This window comes from Mustela nivalis, assembly GCF_964662115.1.
Source record: "Mustela nivalis genome assembly, chromosome: 2".
Taxonomy (NCBI): domain Eukaryota; kingdom Metazoa; phylum Chordata; class Mammalia; order Carnivora; family Mustelidae; genus Mustela; species Mustela nivalis.
Window position 1 is genome coordinate 149,831,918 of NC_139021.1, and position 26,944 is coordinate 149,858,861.

The window sequence follows — 26,944 nt, forward strand, 5'->3', positions numbered from 1 at the left end:
GATAGTAATTTGTCAATTTCTCCTATCCTAAAAGTCTTTGATGTATAGATTTTTTAAAAATTTTTTCTTTCTTTAACACACAGAGATCACAAGTAGGCAGAGAGAAAGGGGGAAGCAGGCTGCCTGCTGAACAGAGAGCCCAACGTGGGGCTTGATCCCAGGACCCAGAGACCATGAACTGAGCTGAAGGCAGAGGCTTAACCCTCTGAGCCACTGAGGCACCCTGATGTATAGATTTTTGAATATAGGATATTGAAATCTAATGGTGACTTTTCCATTGGATTGTTAGAGGGTAATAACTAATTGCAGTGGATTCAATAGAATGGGAATAGGAAACATCTCTTAAAGACAATTTTCGAGGGGTTTTGCAATAAAGAGGATCAGAGAAATAGGATAATAGCTTGAGAGAAATGGGATGAAGGATAAAGAAGTATTTTATAGAATATTACAGCATATTCATTTGCATGTTGCTGATTCAGTATGGAATGAAAACCTGGTAATACAGAAGAGAGGGGGGAATGCCATACAATTCAGGGTGCAAATGGAGAGTTTTCTTAAATAGGAACTGAGGCTGTTCGTTCAGAATGGAAAGTAGAGTGTACAGATTCCAGTGGAGAAAGGTGGGCAGATGGATTTGTAGGACAGTATAGTTTTCTTTTCTCATAGAAAGCAAAGTCATCAGCTGTGAGTGAAATGGGAGGAGTTGTTAGAGGCTTAAAGAGTGAGGAGAAGCTATGAAATTGTTAAGAGAATGAATGGACTAAGCAAATGTAGTAGGATAGCTGGGCAGCATTAAGGGTCCACTTGACCTTAGTGGTCATAAATTGAAAGTGACACCAGTCACCTTGGCCCTGTGTTTTTCTAAGGCCACATCCACTACACAAGTGCAAGCACAGAACAGGCAGAAAATTGGATTCAACCAGGTTTGGTGTTTTATCCAGAGATATAACCAAGGGAGACATGGGCAAGAGAGTTGACAGGACATGCAAAGGACTAACAATAGTGATGAGCTATGGCCTCTAAATTGGTTGAGGAGGTAACTGAGAACATCAGAAAGTGAGTGTCACAGCAAGGGTGACAGAATCAATGGATCAAGGAATATTTAGGAGAGCAGTAAGGTTCTAGGGAGATACTTTATGTTCTCCAGACAAAAGGTAGGAAAGCAACTTAGGAGCAGCCTCTCCAAATACAGTAGGTCACCCAAATGTGTCCCTGTCCTAATCCGAAGAAACTGGATGTTACCTTATACAGCAAAAGGGACTTTGTGAATGTGATTTAAGATCATTATGTAGGGAAATTATCCTGGATTATCCAGGTGGGCCTGATGTAAGGCCTCACATGAGTTCATAGAAGAACACAAGAAAAGTCAGCGCAAGAGAAGGTAATGTGATGACAGAAGCAGAGATTGGAGATAAGCACTTTGAAGATGGAAATAGAAACCACAGCCAAGGAATAGAGGCTATCAAATGTACTTTGAAAAAGACAATCAAATCCTCCTCTAAGCCTCCAGAAGGAACCAGCTGTCCTGATACCTTGACTTTAGCCCAGCGAAATTGATTTCAGATTTCTGACCTCCACAACTGTAGGAAAATAAATGTTTGTTGTTTGTCACTAGGTTTGCGGTAATTTATTACAGCAGCAATTGGACACTAATACACCAAGGAAGGGGGAAGATACAGAGGAGATGTCCAGGCAACAGTTAACTCCCAGAATAAATCTGAAGGGAATGTCCTGGGAGAGTTGGAAGTGGCCCTGTGCCCCTCAGCAAGGGGTGAAGGTAATGAAGGTGCAGCCTGGGAGGATTTTGGTCTTCTCCCCGTTGAAGGCTGTTTAACAGTTAGAAGGGTTTTAAGGGGGTAGGGTTTGTTTCACTGGTAAATTTATGATACACAGTATTAAGTACTATCGAATTTTTAAAAGTAAACAATAAGCCCATACATATGGCATGATCCCATGCTTTTTAAAAAGCATGTCTGTGCATAGTTGTGTGTGCACATTTAGGAAAGAGTTCTGAATGCCACAAGACTGATCACCTCACGTCAGTATCTTTGCTCCAATAACCCCCATTTAAAACTGCAAAGCATACCCCACCACACACCCACTCCAACACACACTGCACCCCTTAACCCTTCAATTCAGCTCTATTTTTTCCGTAACACACTATCACTTTATAACACCCTATACCACTTATGTATAAATAAATATTGCTTGTTCGCCCCACTAAAGCTTAATATCCGCAGTGATTTTCAAGTTCCTGGAACATTGTAGGCCCTCATGTTTGCCAAATGCATGAACTTTGGAGTCAAGATGGTGATGCCGAATAGCATATATTCGTTTCAGAATATTTTTAAGGGTAAAGACAAAATAACAGGTGATATTTACATTTTTTTCATGCCAGAAGCCCTTCAACAAAATAAAAAACCCTTTAATAGGTATTCCTAAAATAATTCTTCAGTTTGTAACAACAAAAGAAAGAAAAAGAAAGAGAAAGAGAAAAAGAAAAGGTAAGGTAACTTGAACAAATTAGTCCCTAACCTCAAAGAACAGCAGAGTACACGCAGACGCCAGGGACGGGAACCCGCCCTCGGCCCCAAGGCCCACGAAGCTCGGACCTTCGCCGGAAGCGAGTGCCGGAAGTGGGTGTGGTCATGCCCCAGCTTTCTGGGACTTGTAGTTCCGAGCCCTTAGGCGCGGGCGCGGGTCAGTGTTGGGAGTCCTTGCTCTTCCAGGTATCGGATTCCACGTGGGAGGTGAGACGCTCAGGACCAGACAGCCAGCGCCGCGGACAGCCAGGCGTCCCGTGGATGGGATACGGGAGTGCCTCGGGGGAGGCGTAGGGCCGCTGACACCCGGAAGCCTAGTTAGGTTGCTGTGGGAGGGCGCGCGACCTGGAGGAGGTGCGGCCCGGGGTTGCACGTGTGTCCAGGCGTCGCGACCGCCGCTCTGTCCGTCAGACCTGGCTGTGATCACCTGAGTTTGAGGTCCCCAACGCTGAAGTGGGTGCGGCTCCGAGGGGCCAGTCTTTCGCCCGGTTGAGCTTTGGCTTTGGCCGGCCTAGAGGCTCCGTAGTTGGCCGCACCGGCCATTTCTGTGCGGGTGACTGGCCTTATTCCACGGTTTTCGGTGGACGTTAGGCGACCGAGAGGGGCTTCTTTGAGGGACCCAGGTTTCTGTCCCCACAGCACTGTCCTACCACCCCAGAAATGAGACAGGTCGGGGAAAGCGCCTCAGGGAGTCGAAATTCATTCTGAAGCAAAGCATCCAAGCCAAGAGCCCCTACTGGTCTTTCTCGAACTTCAGGGCAGAAATCAGAAACCCTGAGCAAATGGACACATCTTAGTGTGACTGGGGGCGGTGGAATTTATTCACCCTCGTGGCTTCGTTGGGGAGGCTTGGCTTGTTTAATTCAAAGCCCTGTGGAGAGAGGTGAGGGAGGCGTCTCTGAGGGCATGTGAGGGGCTGACTGAAAAGGGATTAGTAGCAGGAGCACTTTTTTCCTACAGCCTTTCTGGAGTGGCAAGTCTGTATTCCTGCAAGGTGGACATGATTTTCATGGCTTTCTCTCTTTCTCTAACTCTACCATTCCAGGACTCTGTCCTTCCAGAGAGGAGGAAATGACCAAATTCCAGGTGAGTTGGGGTTTCTTCTCTGAAAATACCTTGTCTCCGAGAATGAACATAATCTTTCTTGCTTGGAGCAAAGGAAGAACATCAATTGATGTTAATTGAGTGCCTATCTGGGGCCAGGTCCTGTGTTTGTTCTGTACATTCTTTTTATTGTCAGACTTCAGTGTGAGACATACACTTTATAAATAATGGGTGTTAGGACATGAATATACTGAGGACATGTAGCTATCAAATGATGTTGCCAGAGCCTGCACAGGTGGCTGCTTACTTTAAATTACACATCATTTTTCACTGAACCACCCTCCCTCCATGAACTTGGCCCACTCCCCAGAGCACTCATCTATTCTATTGAAAGACTCCACACAGCATCTTTGCCTTGTCCTCTTTCAAAGTTACCCTTTTCCTGCCAAGACTTTTCACTTATAATTGAAAGTTAATCAGTTATCACATGCTCTGGCCAGTGTTCAGTGGTCTCAGGAAAACAAATAGAATTATAAATTGTGCTTTTCTTCATGAGCAGATTCCATGTATGAAAAAAATAAAATACACATATTAACAATAACCATTTACTAAATATTAAAAAATTTGTTAAATGCCAGCCCAGTAGTTACCAAATCAGTCCCAGAAATGCTTCTAACCAGGATGTTCATCAGAGTTATTTGTGTGTGTTTTTAAGAATTAAAAGTCATAGGCACTCCCTCCAACCCCAAACCTACTAAAAGGAGAATTTCACTTTTTTTTTCTTTTACTCCCATTGGCCTTTGGACATCCAAAGATTTCTTGGATTTATTGTGAGATATTTCTCTGCATACTTGATGTGAGCATCATTAAGGTACGTAAGATGGGTTATTCATCTTTTATGCTCTGATTGCTTTGTTCCCTTTACCAAAATATCTACATGTTTAATTGGTACAATAAATTGTTAAATTACCGAGTAGCACTTTTTAAGAAACTGATTGCTCATTTGTCTCTATAAAACCATTCCTAGAAAGTTACCTCAAGATTGACACTTAGACACAGAATGTTTGAAATGGAAGGGATCAGCCAGCCCCCTCTCTGCCTTGGTGCTGGCATTTTACCAAGAAGAGCTCTAATTCTGAGAAAGCTGAGGGAAACACAGTGTCCTTTGTTGCAGAGCAGCAGAGTCAGAAGGAAACCCCATGTCTTCCATCTCAGTGCTTTTCCCTCTCCATAACTAAACAAATCAATTACACCAGAAGTTACTTGAGCGAAATATCAGGCTGGATTTTAAGGAAGAAATAATTGTTTCTTAATACCACTACCAGCAAGACCATCTTTTTGCTTGGCAAATACAGTTCTTGCATACATAGGAAGAGAACATGAGCTCTTATAAAAATCAGTTTAGAAGGCAGCAAGCTGCCTCAAGGTCCTGAGAATGCCATCTCTATGCCTAGAAAGGGAGTTGAGAACTTCAAGGGAAATTTATGTAAATAAGACCCTGTGCTCTCTATATTTTCCCTCCTTTTCCTCTACCTGGTCCTTGATGAAGATTATTTATCATGAAGTTGGGAGTTGCTAATACAGTGAAATTTTGGGATTCTTGTATATGTTAATAACATATACCATATACCATAATTTATTTTTATTTATTTATTTATTTATTTTTAATTTATTTGACAGACAGAGATCACAAGTAGGCAGAGAAGCAGGCAGAGAGAGAGGTGGAAGCAGGCTCCCTCCTGAGCAGAGAGCCTCATACGGGACTCAATCCCAGGACCCTGGGATCGTGACCTGAGCCAAAGGCAGAGGCTTTAACCCACTGAGCCACCCAGGCGCCCCAATAACTTGAATTTAAAGAAAGGACTTCATTCCGCCAATACTTACTGAGTGTTCTCTTAGGTACCAGACATTGTCCTTGACTCTGCTGAAAGGGACAAGTCCCAATTTAACCCCTCCTTTTCTGACCTTGAGTAGGTCACTTCACTGTCATGAACCTTGGTTTTCTCATCTGTAAAAGTATGAGTTTCCTTGATGATCTTGAAGTTCAGTTTTACTTGTATCTTTTCATTATTCATTTAAGTTGAATATGAATTTATAAATATCATTTAGATTCCTAGTCAGTTGAGCTAGTTGCTGGGGATTTCAAGATTAGCAGAACATGGCCATTATCCTTTAGAATCTTGTAGCCAATTTGGAAGACAGATTTTATATCTTTGGTAGAGAGATGTGAAAAATACTATGAGATCTTGGAAGAGATCATGATTGAGAAAGGTAGTTGTTTATTGTCCTGAAATTAGGAGTTGCAAAATGGATGGGAGAAATACAACTCAAGGCAGAAGCAGCATGTAAAGGGCTATTCTAGATTATAGCATGACATTTGGTTGACTACAGGTAATCCAGTGCGATGACAGCTCTTGTCCATCTCCTGACTTCAGCATTACTATTTCCTACCTTTAAGTAAGTTGTTGGATCCAGGGAGATGAGCTCTGGAAAAGAAGTGGAAAGCCACATGATACATGTAGTTTTTTTTGTTTTGTTTTGTTTTTTAAGATTTTATTTATTTATTTGACAGAGAGAAATCACAAGTAGATGGAGAGGCAGGCAGAGAGAGAGGAAGGGAAGCAGGCTCCCCGCTGAGCAGAGAGCCCGACGCGGGACTCGATCCCAGGACCCTGAGATCACGACCTGAGCCGAAGGCAGTAGCTTAACCCACTGAGCCACCCAGGCGCCCCGATACATGTAGTTTTAAAGAGTTTGACATTTGTCAGGTGGGAACAGGAAAGGAAACAGCTAGTCCCATGACTTTCCCCTTTGGTTGGCCTTCAGGATACTGAGTCTATCTTGGGTGTAATTTATTAGCTCCACTGATAGTGGGGCCGGGATGGGGGGCAGGGAGGCCCTCTTAATTATTCAGATTCCTTCATTCCCAGCTTGTCTTTAGCAGAACCACTATTTTCTTTCCCTTTTCCTTTGTCATGCTGATTCCTTTCATTTGGCCCACTGTCCTACCATTTCCTTTTTTTTTTTTTAAGATTTTATTTATTTGACAGACCGAGATCACAAGTAGGCAGAGAGGCAGGCAGGGAGAGAGAAGGAAGCAGGCTCCCTCTTGGGTGGCCTCCCTCTGGGTGGCCTGGAGCCACCCAGGCACCCCTCTTTTTTCCTTAAAGATTTTATTTATTTATTTGACAGAGAGAGATCAAAAGTAAGCAGAGAGGCAGGTGGTGTGGGGGCGGAAAAGAGGCTCCCTGCTGAGCAGATAGCCCCATGCAGGTTTCTGTCCTAGGACCCTGAGATCATGACCTGAACAGAAGGCAGAGGCTTAACCCACTGAGCCACCCAGGCACCCCCTGTCCTACCATTTCATTTCTTATCCAAGAACCTTCAATCTACTGCAGAGTTAATAGTCCATTAATATATCCTTTCAAAAAGAAAATATAAATATAAATACATTTATATTTATTTGTATTTATATATTATATAGACACATATATATATTTTTACCCTTTCCATTCCTGGCATGGAATTCTCCCCACCACTTTGTCTGTGAGATCTTAAAAAATTAATGATTCTTTCAGCCTGTGGAATGAAAGATGACAAAACTTGTATTTTAAAGACTTGGTAAGGAGTTATTGTGATCTAGGTAAGATGAGGGCCTTACCTAGGACAGTGGCAGTGAAAATAAAGAAGAGATAACACTTTGGAGAGAAATTTGGGAAATGAGTTGACAAGATCTGAAGTGGTTTGAATATTATTGAGGTTGGTAGGAGTTTTAGACTATCCAGATGACTGAGTGGAAAAATGGATAACAAATGAAAGGAAAAAAGGTAACTGATGGACTTAGATTCAGAAGGAAGAAATGGATTGGAGCATGCATCGGGACAGGTTAACCTTGGACAGAAAGCAGCCTTGTTCTCTGAGGTTGAGAAGAAAGTCTGAGAGGGGCTAATTCTACAGCTCCATGTTCCCTAGGTGCTGTGGTCTTAATGGGTGTCTATGGCTCCCTGAGGCAGCAACCTCCACTTCTACACCTTCTCTGTCCCATCTTTGCACAGGCACTTGCAGGCTTTTTTCTTTTATTTTCTTTTTAATATTCATTTATTTATTTTAGAGAAGGGGAGAGAGAGAGCACATATGGGAGTAGGGGCAGAGGAAGAGGGCAGTCGTCCAGCAGACTCCCCACTGAGTGTGGACCCCCCCCCCCCAACACGGGGCTCAATCCCAGGACACTGAGAGCATGACCTGAACCGAAATCAAGAATTGGATGCTTAGCCAACATCCGGGTGCCACCGATCTTGCAGGCTTCTTGAGCCCAGTCTCATCTCTTTCTCCTCAGACACAGTGGAGGAGGAAACTGCCAGCTTCCCTTATCATTACCTTTTCCGCTGGTGATAAGTAGGATAGTCCGGTCACTCCTGCAAGCAGCCTGGTTTTCTTCAGTTTCCTGAGAAGTATGTGGGTAGTGCCCCTCAGGCCTGAGGTGTCAGAGTTTGAAGGTTATCCGGTACTTCCCTGGCCCAAGTTGAGCTGCTGCTTTGGCTTCACTCAGTTCTCAGTCACATTCTGTCAATCTGCTTCTCAGGGTGTGGCCCGAAGGCTGGTGCCAGTCCGCAGACTGCTTGTTACCAGTCTGCATACAGATAAGGAGAGAAACTGAAAGTGTTTAAAAATGTTCTGTCTGTTGAATCTAATATTTTTTAAATGGCACTGATATTTTATACATCTGGATTTTTATTTCTAGTAACTCTTTTTTATTGTATTTTGCAAAAATATCTGACAAAAGTGTGACACATTAGAAACTTTTCAAAATAAACTGGTCCTTCACCAGAGGTAGTTTGAGAAGTGTTGCTCCATCAAGAGAACGCTGGAAGGAAACAGTGTTACTGTGAAGTTAACTAAACGTCTGGATTCCGATCAGATGCCAGGCATTGCTTGAGGCCTTGAGGATATAAGGATCAAACCTCTCTCTGTTCTTAAGGAATATATATCTTAGTGGGGAGAGACAGTTAAATAAGAAACCAAATGAATAAATAAGAAAATGGGGTAAGATATAAGTAGTATAAAGAAATTAAAACAAGAGGTGATGGTTTCTGGATTCCACTGTGGATTAGACAGTCAAGGAAATGCTTCTCTAAGGAGTTGGCAGTTTGGTTGGAACCTGAAAGATAAGGAACCAGGTGTGTGAAGATGTGGGAAAAGAACGTTCTGGGCAGAGGGGACAGCCAGTGCAAAGGCCCTAAGTTGAGATGGGTTTGATGTTGTCAAGGACCTGCAAGGTCACTGGGGCTGAGTGTGGCAGATAGGAAGGAGTGATTCAGATTGAGATTGGAGAAATGACAGGACCCCAGTCTGTAAAACCCTGTAGGCCAAGATGAAGGGTCTGGATTTTACTTGACACCCATTGCAAAGCCTTTGGAGGGTTTCATCCCTGAAGTGGTATATGTTTTAAAAGATTACCCTGGCTACTATGTAGAAAATTCATTCTGTTGAGGAGCAAGTGTGGAAGCAGAGAGACAAATTAGGAGGTTGGTACAGTTGGAACTTCATGATGGCTGGGGCTTATAACCATACCTGTGCAAGGTGGAGAGAAGTGGGTAGATTCTGATACATCTTAGAGGTAGGACTTGGTGATAATAAAATGTGAGGGAGAGAGGAGAGAATCAAAATGACTTCTGAGACTGGCTTCAGCAATTGGGTGCGTTATGTGATCATTTACTAAAGTGGGGACCCCTAGGGAAAAGCAGATATTGATGGAGATTGTTGGGAGCAAGACTTCCATGGGGGCCTATTAAATTTTAAGTGCCTCTTAGACATTCAAGTACAGATGTTGGGTAAAGGTATGGAGCCTGGAGGTGAGGAGAAACATGGCTGGAAGTAAATATTTGGGAATACCTAAGGAGAGTATCTTATGGTTTGTGTATGTGTGCTATTTTCTTTTTTCCAGAAATGTTCAAGTACTTAGTTTAGAACAAGAAAGAACATATGTTTGATAGGACCAGAGAAAGACTTAAGATCAAAAGTATACTTGGACTGGGAAGAAAAAAAGCAGAAGGGTTCAGGGTGGTGATCTTGATAAACCAGGTGTGATGGAAGAGGAAGAACAAAAAGGTCAGGAAGATGTTTTTAGGGAGTAGGTTATTAAGAGATTAGTATTCAAAAGCAGAGTGGTCTACACAGTAAAATGGCCCTGGTCATGGTTTTTGAGTGTAAAGAAATGAGACAGGGATGACTAGCACTATGAAGAAATTAAGAAATGTAAGGTTAGAGCATTCAGCAAATTGTTCTCTTTTGAGTGTTGAGGTTGTCAGAATGGTAGGACTGGGGTGGAAAGGACAACTCAGCAATGACCATGAGATGACAGTGACAAGAAAAGATTCAGTAACTGGACAGCTTGAGCTTGAGTGAGTTGTGGGCAGGAGGGGAAGGATATGGATAGAAGTAGCAAAGTAGTTGAGAAAGGAAAGCTGATCTAACAAAATTTGACTTAGATGACTCAGCTCCCTGAACTATACTCTTCTTCTGTCCCCTTCTCACCCTGTCCAGTGTTACCAGCCCCACCTTTCTTCCAGGGCATTTGTGCAAACAGTTGTCAGTTGAGGAGGAATGTGCTTAATGTTTTAGGAACTAGTAACATTCAAGGATGTCTCTGGGGGCTTCACTGAGGCAGAGTGGGGCTGCCAGGACCCCACTCAGAGGAAGCTGCACCGAGCTGTGATGCTGGAGAACTACAGCCAGTTACCTACAGTCTCCGTAGGTAAGAACAAGAGCCTGGACACCTGCCCACTGGACTCTTTGTTTCTTCAATTTTAAAGAGTGTTGGGACTCCAGGGATTGTGGTTTAGGATTCAAAGTTTCCTTTTGGCACAAAGTATGTTTCTGATTATTGTAAGCAGCCAAAGAATTTGTCTTGTTAAAAATCAGAGAATGTAGCTTTACTGAGTTGTCTTAGAAACCATGTCCATTATAAAACCATCTCTTGGGAATGATTTTTCTTTATACATAGTTATCTGATCCCTCTGTTTCCCAGATGTAATCTCTCAGAGCAGGGTGAAGATCATTATATAAGGGAGAATGAACTCCAGAGAAATCAGCTAGGCACTGTGGCAGATTACAAACCCAGACTAATACATAGAAGAGGAGTCCCTTTTGAAATATTCTGAGTTCTCTCTGAAGTTCTCTGGTCTGTGAAGAAAGCCAGGGCCTCCAAAAGATACTTTCCACATACTGACATACCTTTGTCTATTCACTTATTTCCCCTCTTCCTTTCAGACAGTTGTTGTCTTTCCCATTTACACCTTCTTCTTGTTACTCTTATCTTTTCCCACACTTTCCCCACATTGGCCTTGTACCATCTTGGCTTGGACTTTATTTTCATTAAATATCCCTACCCTACGGTATCTAATTTCCATTGCTTCTTTTCTTCCCACTCAGGGGTTCATCCATCTCCCCTTCTGAATATCAGGCAAAACTTGTGATGGGACAAAATTTCATACCATAGAGAATGATATGGGTATAATTGACACAGTTTTTCTCAAAAACATTTAGACTATAAGATACATATATACATACTAGATTAAACCATGTGAAATTGCCATTTTGTAGTAAAAATGGACATTGTACAAAAACCACTGAAAAGAAGTAGCCTGTAATGGTAGCTTTCAGGGCTTTTTCCTACCTTTGTCCACATGGACAGATGGTGGCTTTCAGGGCTTTTTCCTGCTTTTGTCTTCATACCCGTGGTTCTCAAACCATTATTTTCAGCTACACCTGGGAAGCAAGGCAAGCACCACAGAATGAATTGGGTCTCTGTAAGTAGTCAGAGTCCCATGTTTCTATTTCCTTTATGTAAACCTAACGCCTGTGCTTTATCTTTGTACCAGAATTGCTTACCTGGAGGTCACTATTAAACTTTTGTCCCTTTCAGAGCTTTTCCTTTTTTAATTTTTTTTTTTTTTTTAGATTTACCAGTTCTTCTGATGGCTTTGATAGTGTTCACCTTAACCTTCAAATTTTTTGATATGTATGAAGTCATTGTTTTCTTGTTTCCTCTGGCCTTTCTCCTGTTACTTTTCTCTGCATGTTCACTGGCTTCTCTGTCTTCCCTCCAGCTTTGGAAATCTTAAAAGGTCCTTTGCCTCTAGATCACCATTTATCAGTGTTTCTCAATCCCTTTTTTTTTTTTTTTTTGTTATCACCCCCTTGGTGTCAACATTGCCCCTGTTGAGAATGTACACTGTATCTGTCTGTACACTTGTCTGCCTTCCGCAAAGAGCTAGCACACGCAAAAATGGCCTCAATGATCCTTAATGTCTTTTATTTCCTATCCTCATATGAAAATCTCTTCCCATGTACTTTCTTGGCTATGGGCTATCTACACTTGAATATGCAGTGTCACTTCACATTCAGTGTATTGAGAATTTTCTAAGTTATTTTCCTTTTTTAACTTCTCATATTCCCACTTTTTTAGAATTAACATTCTACCAGCCAACTAGATTAGAAATAAGCCATAAAGTTTATCCCCCGCCATCCCCAGCATCTGTAATTCTCTCATCAATTCTTTTTTTACTTGAAGTTCTTTTAAATTTATTAACATTCAGGTCTCACAGATTGCCCTCTAAAAAGGTCCACTTAATGCTAACAGTGGTAACAATGAGACAGATTGTTGACATCATTCTTCAGGCTCAAGTTGGATGTTGCAAGTAGGCTTATCTCCCTTAACACATAATTTATCATGTCACTCTTCATATAAAAACCTGGAATTACCCTTAGTTGCTGGTTTAGAACCTCGAAACTCCCTACCTGGATTTCTCTAGAAACTTTGATGATTATCATGCTCTGCTTCCTGATTAATTTGGTCCTTTAAGATGTTATTCAAAGTCTAGTGTGAAACCTTTGACTACTGCTTCCATTTGACTCCCTTCTCAGAGCTTTCGATTTATATCTCACAGTCTCATCAGATCTGATTGGATATTTTTTGTATGCTTTTATATTAACCATTGGATCTACAAGTCTGATTTATTTTCCTTGTTTCTAGCCAAGTTTCTGGAGGGAAAACAGTGTATTTAATACTGGGTAATAATAGTCAAGATTTAAAATTTGACTACTGTGGATTTAGCAAAGAAGAAATATTAAGTAAACAATATATTATTATAAATTGCTAAGTCCTGTGAAGGATAAAATAGTGTGCCCTGAGGGCGCCTGGGTGGCTCAGTGGGTTAAGCCGCTGCCTTCGGCTCAGGTCATGATCTCAGAGTCCTGGGATCGAGTCCCGCATCGGGCTCTCTGCTCAGCGGAGAGCCTGCTTCCCTCTCTCTCTGCCTGCCTCTCCATCTACTTGTGATTTCTCTCTGTTAAATAAATAAATAAAATCTTTAAAAAAAAAAAAAAAAAAAATAGTGTGCCCTGAGAGAATGAAGGTATGGGACAAGACAAGTGATTGTTGAAAGTTTCAGGGAAAGCCTCTGACATGACATTTCAACTGAGATCTAATGGCTTCATAGGCATGACACAGGTGACTGGTTAGGGTAAGGATATTCCAAGCAGAGAGAATAATACAAGGGAAAAACCCAAGACCTGGAAGGAGTGTGGCAAGAATTCAGGGAGCACCTGAGAAGAACAGAGTGGGGAAGATATGGTGGGCAGGGCCTGGCTCACTTGTGGCATTGAAGGCACGGGTAAAAAGTGTGGATTCATGCTAAGTTCAGTGGGAAGCCAGTGGACAACATAGTGGTATGATCCAATTTATCCAGTATCAGTGGGACTGCTGTGTAGAAAGTGGTTTTGCAATGGAGGAAAAACGAAGTAGGATATGTGTTTCTAGTTTCAATCTTGGTGCTGGGTTTTCATTTTTAATTGATAAAAAATTGAGTGGTTGTCCAACATTTTTAATGCAAGTAAGATATAAAAATCTCAAAGAATCAACACAGAATTATTATGAAATGATATCACTAATGATAGTGTATCCTTTTTTTATGTACTCCATACAAATATATGTGTTAAAATTTTATAAGATTATACTACATATATTTTTCTTTTTAAAAAAAATTTTTTTTAATGATTTTATTTATTTGAGAGAGAGAGAGCGAGCATGAGAGGAGAGAGATCAGTGGGAGAAGCAGACTCCCTGCCGAGCAGGGAGTCTGATGTGGGACTCAATCCCAGGACTCCAGGATCATGACCCGAGCCAAAGGCAGTCGCTTAACCAACTGAGCCACCCAGGCGCCCCCTACATGTATTTTTCAACTGACAATCTTATGCAGTATGTCTGAGAGATCTCTGTTATGACATAAATACTCCCGTAAAAGAACCCCTTTTCTCATTACATCAGCATTTTCTTCTAATATTAAATATTCATTCTTCATAATATTTTAAATATTTTTAAAAACTAATATTACAAGGTTTCATAACTATTTATAGAACCTACCATTAATACAATATCTCCCCCACTGATTTTCATAGACCTTCCAGTTCTGCGGTCATTCCCAGGTATTGTACAGCAAGAACGTTGAGGCAATGTCCTTTGACCATTTAATAACTTTGGCCCAGCATGTGACTTAACTGTTCCAAACTGCACTATTTTTCTTTTCCTTTTTCTTTTGCCATTACTTTTAAAATTTGTGAACAAATAATACATTCACCTAGGTAAAGCAAATTCTATCAAAAGTCTTAATTATAAAAGCCATTCTCCATGTTCTGCTGCTCCTTATGCCATAGGGTGGCTTCTCATAGTCACTTGGTTTTAATTCTTGAAAATATGCAGTTACTAATTTTTTTTTTAAAGATTTTATTTGAGAGCTAGAGGGGAGGAGAGAACACGAGCAGGGGCAGGGGGCCCAGACGGAGAGGCAGACTCCTCGATGAGCACAGAGCCCAGACCCCAGCACGCTGAGATCATGACCTAAGCTGAAGTCAGATGCTTAACCAACTGAGGCACCCAGGTGTCCCATTACTTTTTTTTTTTAAAGGAACAAATACATTCATATGGTTTAAAAAAAAAAAAAAGCATAAAGTACACAGTGTTACTTGTCAGCTACACCTAAATAAAGCTGGAAAAAATGTACAATGAAAATTTTGAACATTCCCAAATGTACTAAATGTTTTTTTTTAAGACTTTATTTATTCATTTGATAGAGAGAGATCACAAGTAGGCAGAGAGACAGGCAGAGAGAGAGGAAGGGAAGCAGGCCCCCTGCTGAGCAGAGAGCCCAATGCGGGACTCGATCCCAGGATCCCGAGATCACGACCTGAGCAGAAGGCAGCGGCTTAATCCACTGAGCCACCCAGGCACCCCTGTACTAAATGTTTTTAAATTATTAAAATTATACTGCAAAAATAAAAAGGTGCACAGTGTAAGCCTTCCTTCATGTCCCTAACTCCTCTCTTCCAGGTTATGGTCATTTGCTATCACAAGCCATCTGCAGTGAGTAACTCTTGCACAGGTATCATTTCACAAGTTTGCCCAGAAATCTGAAGAATAAAAACCCCCAAGCTGGAGTGCTGAGTGCATTCATTTATGATTTTGATAGATAATTTTGTCAAAATGTCCTTCTTTGGGGTGATACAAATTTACACTAACAAGCATTGTGTCTTCAGGTTTTGGGTAACAGGTGGAAAATGGTATCTCAGTATAGTTAGAGTTTATTATAATATACTGCTGTTTTTCAGTTTATCAATATTTTGTAGTCTGTATTGACTTTCTTACATCACACATGAGGATTTAGCTCCTTTACATTATTTCCCCCAACATGCCCATCCTCCCAAGATTTTTTTTTTTCAATATTTTATTAATTTATCAGAGAGAGAGAGAGCACAGGCAGGCAGCACCCTTCCAAGATTTTATGTCAGGGTCACATCAGTGATTAATGCTTACATTGCTTTGACCTCATAACTCTTGTTCCTTGCAGGGTCAAGTACTGCACTATTGATTATAGTTCCTTTTTTATTTTTTCTTTCCTAAAGCTAATGTTTGCTTTTTAACTTTGGGGTGATTTCATCCCAGACTATTGTATAACATTTGGGTTAATTTGGTTAATTATTCTTTTGTATAGCAACACCTGATTGAACTTGTTTTATTGACTTCTTTACTCACTGCTATTTCTTGTATCATGTATCATTTTTTTCACAATTACTTTTTCTCCGTAATTGGAAGATACTGCTCAGTTATCCTTAGGTATCCAGCATTGCTAGTTGTTAGTTCAGTGTCAAAAGAATTCTCATTTATTTGCACACAACCTGCCTTTTCTGTCTGGATGCTTTTAGCATTTTCTGGGATTTGTTTCTTTCCTTGAAATCCAGAGGTTTCCCACATAACTAAAAGCATTCAGTTAGCCATGAATTGTGGATTCTACAAGATTTTTATCTATTAGTGCTTTGATCATTTCTCTCCCTCATTTTGTCTTCACTGTATTCATGGAACTCCTACAATATGGGCTTTTACTTTTATCTTTCCATCTTTCTGTCCTTTTACTCCACATTCTAGGAGGATCTCTCAGTCTTAAAACTTATTAAACATGTGTTAATTTTGCTACTCGACCCATCTAGATTGCAGACCTTAAGAGCAGTCTCCCTGACAGTAGTTATGACAGAAGTCACTTAACTTCTTCAACCTTGTGTTTCCTCATGGGTAGAATGGAGGTCCTATGAGTTCTCTTACGTGATAATGCAGCTAGAGCCTGAGTGCTTCACATGGGCCCGGTAGATCTTAGTTATTACAGTTGTTGCTTTTTCAATCCTTGGGTTAATTTAAAAGAATTCTGATTATTTTTTATAGCAATGTGTTTATATTTTATTAGATTATATTGTTTTTCTAAATGTGATATCCTCTCAGATTTCTTTGGGATTTTAATTATGTACCGTTTAAATTCTGTTTCCTCTGTTCATTATTTCTTAAAGCCAATCTTCATTTATGTTTGTTTTTTACTTTTTTTTGGTCTGCTTATGTTATTTTTATTATGTTGATCTCATATTTCTTTTCAAGAGTCTTATGTTCCGGGGCACCTGGGTGGCTCAGTTGGTTCAGTGTCTGCTTTTGGCTGAGGTCATGGTCCCAGGATCCCGAGATCAAGGCTCTGCTTTGGGCTTCCCACTCCATGGGGAGCCTGCTTCTCCCTCTGCCCCTCCTCCCTACTTGTGTTTTTTCTCTCTTTCTCTCTCTCAAATAAATAAATAAAATCTTTTTTTGTTGTTGTTAAAGATTTTATTTATTTATATGACAGACAGAGATCACAAGTAGGCAGAGAGGCAGAGAGAGAGAGAGGGGAGGAAGCAGGCTCCTTGCTGAGCAGAGAACCCGATGTGGGGCTCGATCCCAGGACCCCAGGATCATGACCTGAGCCAAAGGCAGAAGCTTTAACTCACTGAGCCACCCAGGTGCCCCTAAATAAAATCTTTTAAAAATCTTTTGAAAAAAAAAAAAGTCTTACATTCACGGTATGGTACTGGACTATACCTCCTCAGCTGATGCTTGACCCTCTCTGGTGCATTCATGCTGTCCTTACAGAGGAGGCATCTGCTGATTGGGCTTGAGGTGACTATAAGAATCCACACGGAGGGTGATTCTACAACCACCTATTTGATGTTGCCTTTTCAGTCCAGTGAGTTACCTGGGACATCCTACACTTCTCAAGCTCTAGCTCTGAGGTATCTCCCTTGTCAGAAATCCCATTTCAGGGGTTAACTTGAGCTTTTATTCTGGGCAAATGTGGAGTCACTTGCTTCTTTTTGTACTTTAATCAACCCTGTCATTGTGTAGGTTCAGTATTACCTCAACTTCTGCTACTCTCTCCAGCCCAAATAATACCATTAGAAGTCTTTCTTTGGCTGGCTGTTTATTCTTTCTTGAGGCTTTGTGTGGGCCACTACCCTGAGCCATCCAGGATTTCATTTTTGGCAGGGAAGGTATTTAGGGAAGTGGTACTGCTAATGGCAACAACTAGTCAAGCCATTAGAAATGCCTAACGTGAGGGGCGCCTGGGTGGCTCATTTGGAGGAGCATGTGACTCTTGACCTTGGGATCACGAGTTTAAGTCCCACATTGGGTGTGGGTATTCAAGAGATACTTGAATAGAATGAATGAATGAGTGAGTGAACAGAAAAGAAAGAAAGGAAAGGGAGGGAGGGAAGGAAAGAGAAAGAAAGGCCTAATGTGAATTAATAAACCTGTTTTTATTAATCAACCTCTTTTTATAGTTGTTGGTTCTGAGTTTGGAATTTGCATTTCTAGGCTTTGTTGAGAAGCTCTCTTAGTCTTTTGGAAGCCTTCTGTATGTGATTTGAGCTGTGCATTTGGATTTTTTTCTAGTTACCCCATCATTTGTCATCCACCTACTCTTCATCATCTCGGAGTTCCTCAACATTTTTATTCTGCTGATTGCAAACTTTCTTTTTTTCCAAGACTATTGTGGACTTCTTTTTTGTCATCTCAGTGTCATATTAAGATATTCACTCTAATTATTTTGACTGACATACATACTAGTAAGTCTAAAATCTGCATTCCTAGCCCAGCTCTCTCTCTCTCTGAGTTCTAGACCCATGTTACTGAACAGTTCAAGAATGTTCTACCAGCACCACAAATTAAACAAGACAAAGTTTGTGTTTATTGGTTCCCTCTTCCCAGCTCCAGCCTGTCTTACCATTTATACCCTCATACTGTCAATCAAGCAAAGAACTTGAAGATCTTGCTGGCGCCTCCTTCTAAGTTTAGTCATTGCATGATTTAGAATGAATCTCTCCCTTTCTCTCCGTAACCATCCTTATCATTTTATCATTTTGCTTCTGATTTGCTGCAGCAGTTGTTTCACTACCTAAAGTCTTGCTTATTTCTGGTGGTGTTTATAATCACAAAGTCAGGCATTTCACTCCCCACTGAAGTCCTTAAATTTTAAATCCCTGAGAGTTGTAGCCCTAAATCCTTAGTAGTACACACAAAGCCCTTTGTTCTGGCTCCAGTCTTCTTTTCCAGGGCACGTTCTTTACCACTATCACCTGTTTTATAGCCTCCATAAGAAGTTACATACAGTTTTCCTGGGCATGTCAGATTTTCTCTACATTTTCACTTTTTTTTTACTCTCCCTTATATTTGCTCCCAGAAATCTTCCCCAAGATTCAGGTCGAGTCTATACTCTGTGCTCCCATGACTGGTTGTGCATGCATCTGTTTTTGCACTTAGAGTGTTACTACTGTTGATTTTTTTTTCTTCGCAGTAAGCTCTAGCTTGAATAGCAAAAGAATTTCTCTTTTCTTCCTTGTCTACCCAGCACCTATTAAAGTGGGTTATTAATTAAATAAAAATTTAATTAAAGTATAGTGAAGTGAAATGAAATGTTATTTGTGACAAGGACGTGGAATTCATAGCGTCTGCAGGGTAGGGGAACACACTTTTATTGACTATGCTTAAAAGGCAAGACAAGGTTCTTATACAAGCTAAGATGTCTTGTACAGCTAAGTTTTCTCTTTCTGACACTAACCCAAAGGATATGACTATAAGGACAAGACTGAACATTTTTCAGTTATTAACTCTTCAGGCAATAGGCAATACAGTTCTCATCTGGGACACCTTGATGGTGTCAGTTAAGTCAGTTAAGCACCTGCCTTCAGTTCAGGTCGTGATCCGAGAGAGTCCTGGGATTGAGTTCAGCCGGCATCAGGCTCCCTGCTTAGTGGGGAGCCTGCTTCTCTCACTGCCTCTGCCCCTCCCCCTGCTTGTGCTCACGCTTGCGCGTGCTCTCTCTCTCTCTCTCTCTGACAAATAAAGAAAATCTTTAAAAAAAAATAAAATCTTGAAATCTACTCTTTGTGTGTTCTTATCACTGAATTCTCTTTGTTCCCTAGGAGACTTGAATGAAAATTCTATGGAGAGTCTTCAAGAGAAAGGACTTAGGGATGGATCTATTATATAGGGGCTTTTCTGCTGGCTAATTTTAGAAGATATGGTCAGTACAATAACAGAGTTGGGATTATATTGCGAATCTTCCAGGAGAAGTATGCAGGAATCCTGAACTAGATTTTTTCCCCTTATCAGAAGTAGGGACAGGCATCTTCTATATTTCCAGAAATAAGAGCAGTGTGGTAACTCTTCAAAGTAATGATTAAAAAAAACATGGCGAATGAAGAATATTTGTCTTTGAAAGTCCCAAGCCAAATGACCACACAGGACTCCTCAGTGACGTTCTGTAAAAATGAGCCCCAGGATCTTCAGAAAAGCAAAAGTCTATTTGTAACTGAAGAAAGCACTGAGAGAAAAGTCTTGCAGGGAGAAAGTCCTCCCATGGATCATTGTTCAGAGAACCTTCAAATTAAACTTATGTCTGATGTAACAGAACTGGTCTCACCATTGGTCACTGGTGAGGCAAATTGCCAGAATGGCCAATTGAAAGAGTCTTTGGATCTCTTTGACTGTAACTGCAAAGATGTTTGTGGTTGGAAATCACGAGTGGTCAGTCGTAGTCATCAGAGAGCTCATACAGAGGAGAAACCCTGTAACCATTACAACATTGAGAAGAGACATAACAACAGCTCAGATGGTCATCCATGTGAGAAAATCCACCCTGCAGAGAAATTACACAGGTGTAGTCAGTGTGGTAAGGACTTCAGTGAGCACTCAGAACTACTGCTTCATCAAAGACACCACACAGAGGAAAAGCCCTACAAATGTGAGCTGTGTGGGAAGGGCTTCACGAGGAGCTCCAGTCTCCTCATCCATCGAGCAGTCCACACCGATGAGAAACCCTATAAGTGTGACAAGTGTGGGAAAGGCTTCACAAGAAGTTCGAGTCTGCTCATTCATCATGCAGTCCATACAGGCGAGAAGCCTTATAAATGTGACAAGTGTGGCAAGGGCTTTAGTCAGAGCTCCAAACTGCATATCCACCAACGAGTGCACACTGGAGAGAAGCCCTATGAGTGCGGGGAGTGTGGTATGAGTTTCAGTCAGCGCTCCAACCTGCACATCCACCAGCGAGTCCACACTGGGGAGAGGCCCTACAAGTGTGGGGAGTGCGGGAAGGGCTTCAGTCAGAGTTCAAACCTTCACATTCACCGCTGCATACACACAGGCGAGAAGCCTTTCCAGTGCTATGAGTGTGGGAAGGGCTTCAGCCAGAGCTCTGATCTCCGCATCCATCTCAGAGTCCACACTGGAGAGAAGCCCTATCACTGTGGCAAATGTGGGAAGGGATTTAGCCAGAGTTCAAAACTCCTCATCCATCAGAGAGTGCATACTGGAGAGAAGCCCTATGAGTGCAGCAAGTGTGGGAAAGGCTTCAGCCAGAGCTCCAACCTCCACATCCACCAACGGGTTCATAGGAAAGATCCCATTAAATAAGATCTTCAGTATGCTCATAGAGTAAAGACTTAAATATTTTTAACATCATTCTTTTATATTCTCTGGAGAGAGATAGTAAAAGTTACTCATTTCTGTTCCCTCACTGAAAATCATTCAGTTAAAGTATTTAAGTACCAAGCTTTTCTGTATACTATACAATGAGCTGATTGTTCCGGTTCCTCATGTGGGTAGAATGAAATGTCTGTACTTTGCAGTTCAACCAGCGTTGTCAGAACCACATGTCCTACCCAGATTTTTAAGTGGAAGAACTTTTTATTTGTGTAAGTAGGACATGTTTCCCTTTGTTCATATTATCTGAGAAATTGAAACTCTGGTTTCTCTTCAAATCTTGTGACTTGTGTTTTTCATATTTCCTTCCAGGCCTGATTAGCCTCACTAAACTATGACTGCACATGCTAATTTTAGGTCGAAGGAGTGGTTGGAGATATTAAGGGCATGAAATTTGTTGTGTTTATTTTAAAATATACAACAGTCTGTGGCTACACAAGAAGAAGGTGGAGAAGAGCTATTTGTGTGGTATACCCCATACACTATAGGATGTTGAATCCCCTACCCTTCTCCCCTCGAGGCAGCTGCTCAGGAACATAAGTAGTTCTTTTTCCTGGGTGCCGCTGGTCTATTGGAGTTTTTCCAGATTTCACCACTTCAGATGACCCCCTGCTGCCAAGCTAAAGCCAAGTAGGGTACATACACCATGTTCAAACATAGCAAATGAAGTTGAAATATATTTAAATGCATTTAATTCCTCAGTACCTCCTTTCCTTTATTTTCTTCATCATTTTATACTATATAAAACAAGTCAGGAGAGACAGTTTCTATTATTTTTCTTCTTGGCCTTATCTCTTGTTTTAATATTTGATGTACCCCCAAATCCTGCTTGTTTTCACAGCACTCCCAGCCTCTTCAGGCCTCACTATGACATATAACTTATTTATAAAATTATTTTTGTATTTGGCTGAAAGTACTTTATATAAAAATAGCTATATAAAAACATTTTAAAACTTTTGGAGAATATGTTTGGGATGATCAGGCTTAAAATATGCACTGTATCACATATAATTCACTTGGGGTGTGAAACTGGGACACCTCACTACATTAGACATTCATCCCCTAGAAGTTAATACTAGAAGCTCAAGCAATAGTTGAGAGTAGAAAAGTGATTATGTACGTAACTAAATTGGAATTTATGACACAATGAGGAGGTGATAGCAGCCCTCATTTTCTAACTGATGGTTAATGATTCCTCGTGCATTTCTTAGGAGTCTACCCAGTGTTCAATATTCCAGTTTTTCACCAATAACAAGTATCCATATATTTTAAAAAATGGTAGAGAAAATATGGATGCCTTATTTATTGGCTTGGGAAGGTGGGATTGTAACTGATACATCTTGACCAATTTAACCTGAGGCCATTAACTGGACATAGATATAACAGGGAAGCATACATTAACTTTGGGGGAACAGCTAATTTCTATTAAGGCATAAAGGAGAGAGATTAAGACATATGCCTCTCTTTAAGAGAGCATTCCAGAATACTTGACTCCATCCCTGGGCAAGCATTCTATACGGAAGATTAGGGCGGTGACTGAGCATCCACCCTTCAGCATTCCATAATAGCCTTCAGTTGATTGGATACCTTAAGGCAGTATCACAAATGATGTTACTCTGTTTCAGCATCTCTAGGGTAATGCCTCTCAATTCCTCCTACCCTCATGGATCAAATAAATGAATTAAAAATCTTTAAAAAGAAAAGAAAATATAAAGAGCAGTAATTTGATAAAGTGAGAACCCCTGAATCAAGATGGAGAGTCTTTCAGACCCAGGAGAGTGGGAGAAGAGTAAGACGGAAAGAGGGACAGAGATTGAGAGCAGAACAGAGATAGAGATTATTTATTTAACCTCTTGGAAAACTTATATTGACCATTCTGTTTCAAATTCTTACACATAACCACAAACTGCCTTTAAGCTATATCTTGATACCTGTAAACCCCACAAACTTATCAAAACAGGCAACTTCTTGACTGCTTTCAAAGAACAAACTAACAGAGGCAGATTGGTAGAATCCAGTTAAAAGTACATTGAACGTTTAAAAGGGTTATGTCGGGGCGCCTGGGTGGCTCAGTGGGTTAAAGCCTCTGCCTTCAGCTCAGGTCATGATCCCAGGGTCCTGGGATCGAGCCCCGCATTGGGCTCTCTGCTCAGCAGGGAGCCTGCTTTCTCCTCTCTCTCTGCCTGCCTCTCTGCCTACTTGTGATTTCTGTCTGTCAGATAAATAAATAAAATCTTAAAAAAAAAAAAAAAAAAGGGGTTAGGTCAGCAGCACTAACCCACTTTAAGATCAAAGATCCCCAGTTACATGGGAGGAAGTTTCATTTCTCAGATCATTTCAGAGCCTAATAATGTGATAAACACATAAGGTTATTTTATTTGGGCAATAATTTATCTTAGTTTTTGTAGTTCTGTCTAATAAATTCTGCCTAGGGTCACCTGGGTGATTCAGTTGGTGGGGTGTCTGACTCTTGATTTTGACCCAGGTCATGATCCCAGGGTTGTGAGGTCAAATCCCCAGTCAGCTTGAAATTTTCTCTCTCCCCCTCCATCTCCCCCTCTCTCCTTTCTCTAAAATAAATAAATCTTTTTTTTTTTTTTTAGTATATCATGAAATCAAATAAATGGAAAAGGGTATGAAAATTTAACAAATACGTCACATAAAGCAGGATACAATACGAAGTTCTCTTAGACAAAAATATGGTTTCCAAAGTCTCAGATGAGTTTGCTGCTTCTTTTCTTTTCTTTTCTTTTTCCAGATGACTGCTTCCTAGGCCATTCTTAGGTATATCTTAGTGAATCAACAAGAAATTTTAAAACTTGGCCATTCTGAACTAGAACTGTTTCTCAGTTAAGCCAAACTATATGGAAGGAGACAGAAAGTAGAAAAAAAAGAAAAGAAAAAGAAATCCGCTGTTGAAATAAATATTTTCTCATTTTCCAGTTGCAAAAGTTCATGATCCTATGTCAAAGATAGCCTGTCAACCCATCTTGGAATTTTTGGAATACTCTCCTTCACTTTGACTTCCTTTCCCTCCCTCAAATAACCAGGGCCACGAAGATCTAGGGACTTTCCCTCAATATAACTTCTATCTCTAATTTGCATTTTTGTCTCAGTGCAAAGATGTTATCAGGGAGGTCAAAGGATTTACAGAAATACACCAATTAACAGAATGTAAAGATTCTTTATTGGCTATGTGCATGGTAACTTATGAAGGCTGTTACACAAATCAAGAAACAACAAAGTATTCCTTAAGAAGAATTTCCTAAAACCCCCAGGGTTCCAGAAGAAAATGAAGCAATGAATTATACCACCCATACAAAGTAGGGATTCTTTCCACTGCAGAAGCTCCCTTTGACATGCTCTTTTGGTTTTATACCATCCTGTCCTTCCAGCCCACTCCTGACTGTTTTGTAGTTTGGCTACATGTATCATATCAGGACCAAATAAGTGTAAAGCAATTTATTTCCAACATTTATTGCAAAATTAGTTAAAATGAAGGTCCATTTCTAGTACCATCCCAGAACAGGAATAGGCCTAGAACCTTGTCCAGAGTCCATGTCTGCAGATTTTTATGAAAATTGACAAGCTGATTCTAAAATTCATATATTAAGAGAAAAGGGACAAGAGTAGTTAGTTGAATTTGAAAACCAAGAATAAAGATAGCTACATTATATTGAAGGGTACATGGGTGGCTCAGTTGGTTAAGCGTCTGACTCTTGATTTTGCCTCAGGTCTTGATCTCACGGTTGTAAGTTCAAGCCCCACACTGGGCTACTACTTAAAAAGATAAATAAATTTGTTTAAAAATTATTAAGATTTAGGGGTGCCTGGGTGGCTCAGTGGGTTAAGCCTCTACCTTTGGCTCAGGTCATGATCTCAGGGTCATGGGATCAAGCCCCGTGTCGGGTTCTCTGCTTGGCAGGGAGCCTGCTTCCCCCTTTTTCTCTGCCTGCTTCTCTGCCTACTTGTGATCTCTGTCAGATAAAATCTTTTAAAAAATGTATTAAGATTTATATTTAAAATATTAGATTGAGATTTATTTAAAAGTTACTAAAGTGTCTATTATTAGTATACGGCTAGACAAATTAACCAGCAGAAGAAAATACAGAACCTAAAAGCAGATCATCAAATAAATGGTAATTTGGAACACAACAAAGAAAGCATTAAAATAACCAGAAAAGGCATAGGTAATATAACAAATGATGGTGGGGCAACTGACTCTCCATTTGGAAGAAAACTAGCATTTCCTACCATAAGTGAAATAGAAAAATAAGTTTTACATGAATTTAGGACCTAAATATGAAAACATAAAATATCCTTTTAGAGGGAAATATGTACTTGTTTATAATGAGGGTTGGAAAGAATTTTTATTTTAAAAAAATTTAAGAGGTAAAAACTAAGAAAAAATATAAATTTTAATACTTTACAACTAAAATTTTCTCATTGACAAAATAACCCATAAGTGAAATTGAATGTATTAGGAACAGATTGGAAAAGCATATTTGCAAAGAATATAGCAAACAAAAGATTTTTATCCAGAACATCTATGAAGACTTTTGCGACTTTTTTTTCATAATTCTTAAAGAGAAAGCAATTAATGGAAGAAAAAAGCAGAGTGACCTATTAACATGAAAGATGTGCCACATTAATACTACTCAGAAAAATGCAATTAAAACAGCAAAAATGGGGCACCTAGATGGGTCAGTCGGTTAAATGTCTGCCTTTGGTTCGGGTCATAATCTCAGGGTTCGGGGATGGAGCTCTGCATCAGGCTCCCTGCTCAGTGGGAAGCCTGCTTCTTCTGTCCCTTTCCCCTTCTAGTGCAAGATCTCTCCCCCTCTCTCTCCAAAAAATAAACAAATAAAATCTTTTTAAACCAGCAAAAATGAGTTTCATGAACATCAGTTTACAAAAATCATAAGCCCAGTAATTTCAAGTTTTGGCCATCGTGCATGGAAACATGAATTCTCTCATATACTGCAAATAAAAATATAAAATTTGGACATCCCATTTAGAAAGCATTTTGACATTATCCTGCCAGCTAGTTATTCCATTCTAGTGTGCACCCTGGAAAAACTGTCCACCATTTGCAAACAGAGACATGTATAAGAATGTTAATTGCAATGATTTCTGAAATTGAGGAACATTGGAAACAACATAAATTTTCATCAGTCTTGAACTGGACAAAACATTCTGATTTATGTATACATCAAAATATCACAAATAAACCATATCTGCATATTTCAATGTGAATAAATCATATAAAACAAATTTAACTTTAAAAAAGCAAACTGCAGGGGCACCTGGGTGGCTCAGTGGGTTAAGCCAGTGCCTTGAGCTCAGGTCATGATCTCAGGGTCCTGGGATCGAGTCTCACATCGGGCTCTCTGCTCTGCAGAAAGCCTGCTTCCTCCTCTCTCTCTCTCTCTGCCTGCCTCTCTGCCTACTTGTGATCTTTCTCTGTCAAATAAATTCTTAAAAAAAAATAAAAAATAAATAAAAAAGCAAACTGCATAGGGGCGCCTGGGTGGCTCAGTGGGTTGGGCCGCTGCCTTCGGCTCGGGTCATGATCTCGGGGTCCTGGGATCGAGCCCCACATTGGGCTCTCTGCTCAGTGGGGAGCCTGCTTCCCTTCCTCTCTCTCTGCCTGCCTCTCCATCTACTTGTGATTTCTGTCAAATAAATAAATAAAATCTTTAAAAAAAAAAAAAAGCAAACTGCATAAAGATAGACACAGTTTGACAACATTTATATAAACTTTTTTTAAGATTTTATTTATTTGACAGAAAGAGAGCATAAGTAAGGGATGCGGCATCAGGGGGAGAGGGAGAACAGGGAGTCCAATTCAGGACTCGATCCCAGGACCCTGGGATTATGACCTGACCTTAACTGACTGAGCCACCCAGGCACCCCATTATATAAACTTTTGAAACAAAAAAATCTATGTATTTATTTGACACACATC

The 26,944-nt window shown here is 40.5% G+C and overlaps 1 protein-coding gene and 1 long non-coding RNA gene across 15 annotated transcripts in view; one reads left to right on the top strand and one right to left on the bottom strand.

The window, feature by feature from the left end:
- Positions 1–2,653: 2,653 nt before the first annotated feature.
- The window catches only part of ZNF239 (zinc finger protein 239), a 103,895-nt gene continuing 79,604 nt past the window's right edge, over positions 2,654–26,944 (top strand). The window contains exons 1-5 of one of the 11 annotated variants that reach the window (XM_082721806.1): positions 2,659–2,750; positions 3,589–3,629; positions 4,402–4,458; positions 10,131–10,341; positions 19,416–21,254. In XM_082721806.1, coding sequence (XP_082577932.1) covers positions 19,669–20,907 — 1,239 coding nt within the window. In that variant the 5' untranslated portion in view covers positions 2,659–2,750; positions 3,589–3,629; positions 4,402–4,458; positions 10,131–10,341; positions 19,416–19,668 and the 3' untranslated portion in view covers positions 20,908–21,254. Of the gene's footprint in view, positions 2,982–3,588; positions 3,630–4,401; positions 4,459–10,130; positions 10,342–19,415; positions 21,255–26,944 lie in introns of those variants that run through there. The other 10 variants (XM_082721805.1, XM_082721808.1, XM_082721803.1 and 7 more) reach the window with 10 other exon arrangements.
- The window catches only part of LOC309860183, an 84,668-nt gene continuing 63,573 nt past the window's right edge, over positions 5,850–26,944 (bottom strand). For all 4 annotated transcript variants that reach the window (XR_014309223.1, XR_014309224.1, XR_014309225.1 and 1 more), the window contains exons 4-6: positions 11,263–11,354; positions 7,965–8,217; positions 5,850–6,073 (exon numbers count right to left, since the gene is read on the bottom strand). This is a non-coding gene — a long non-coding RNA (uncharacterized lncRNA). The remainder of the gene's footprint in view (positions 6,074–7,964; positions 8,218–11,262; positions 11,355–26,944) is intronic.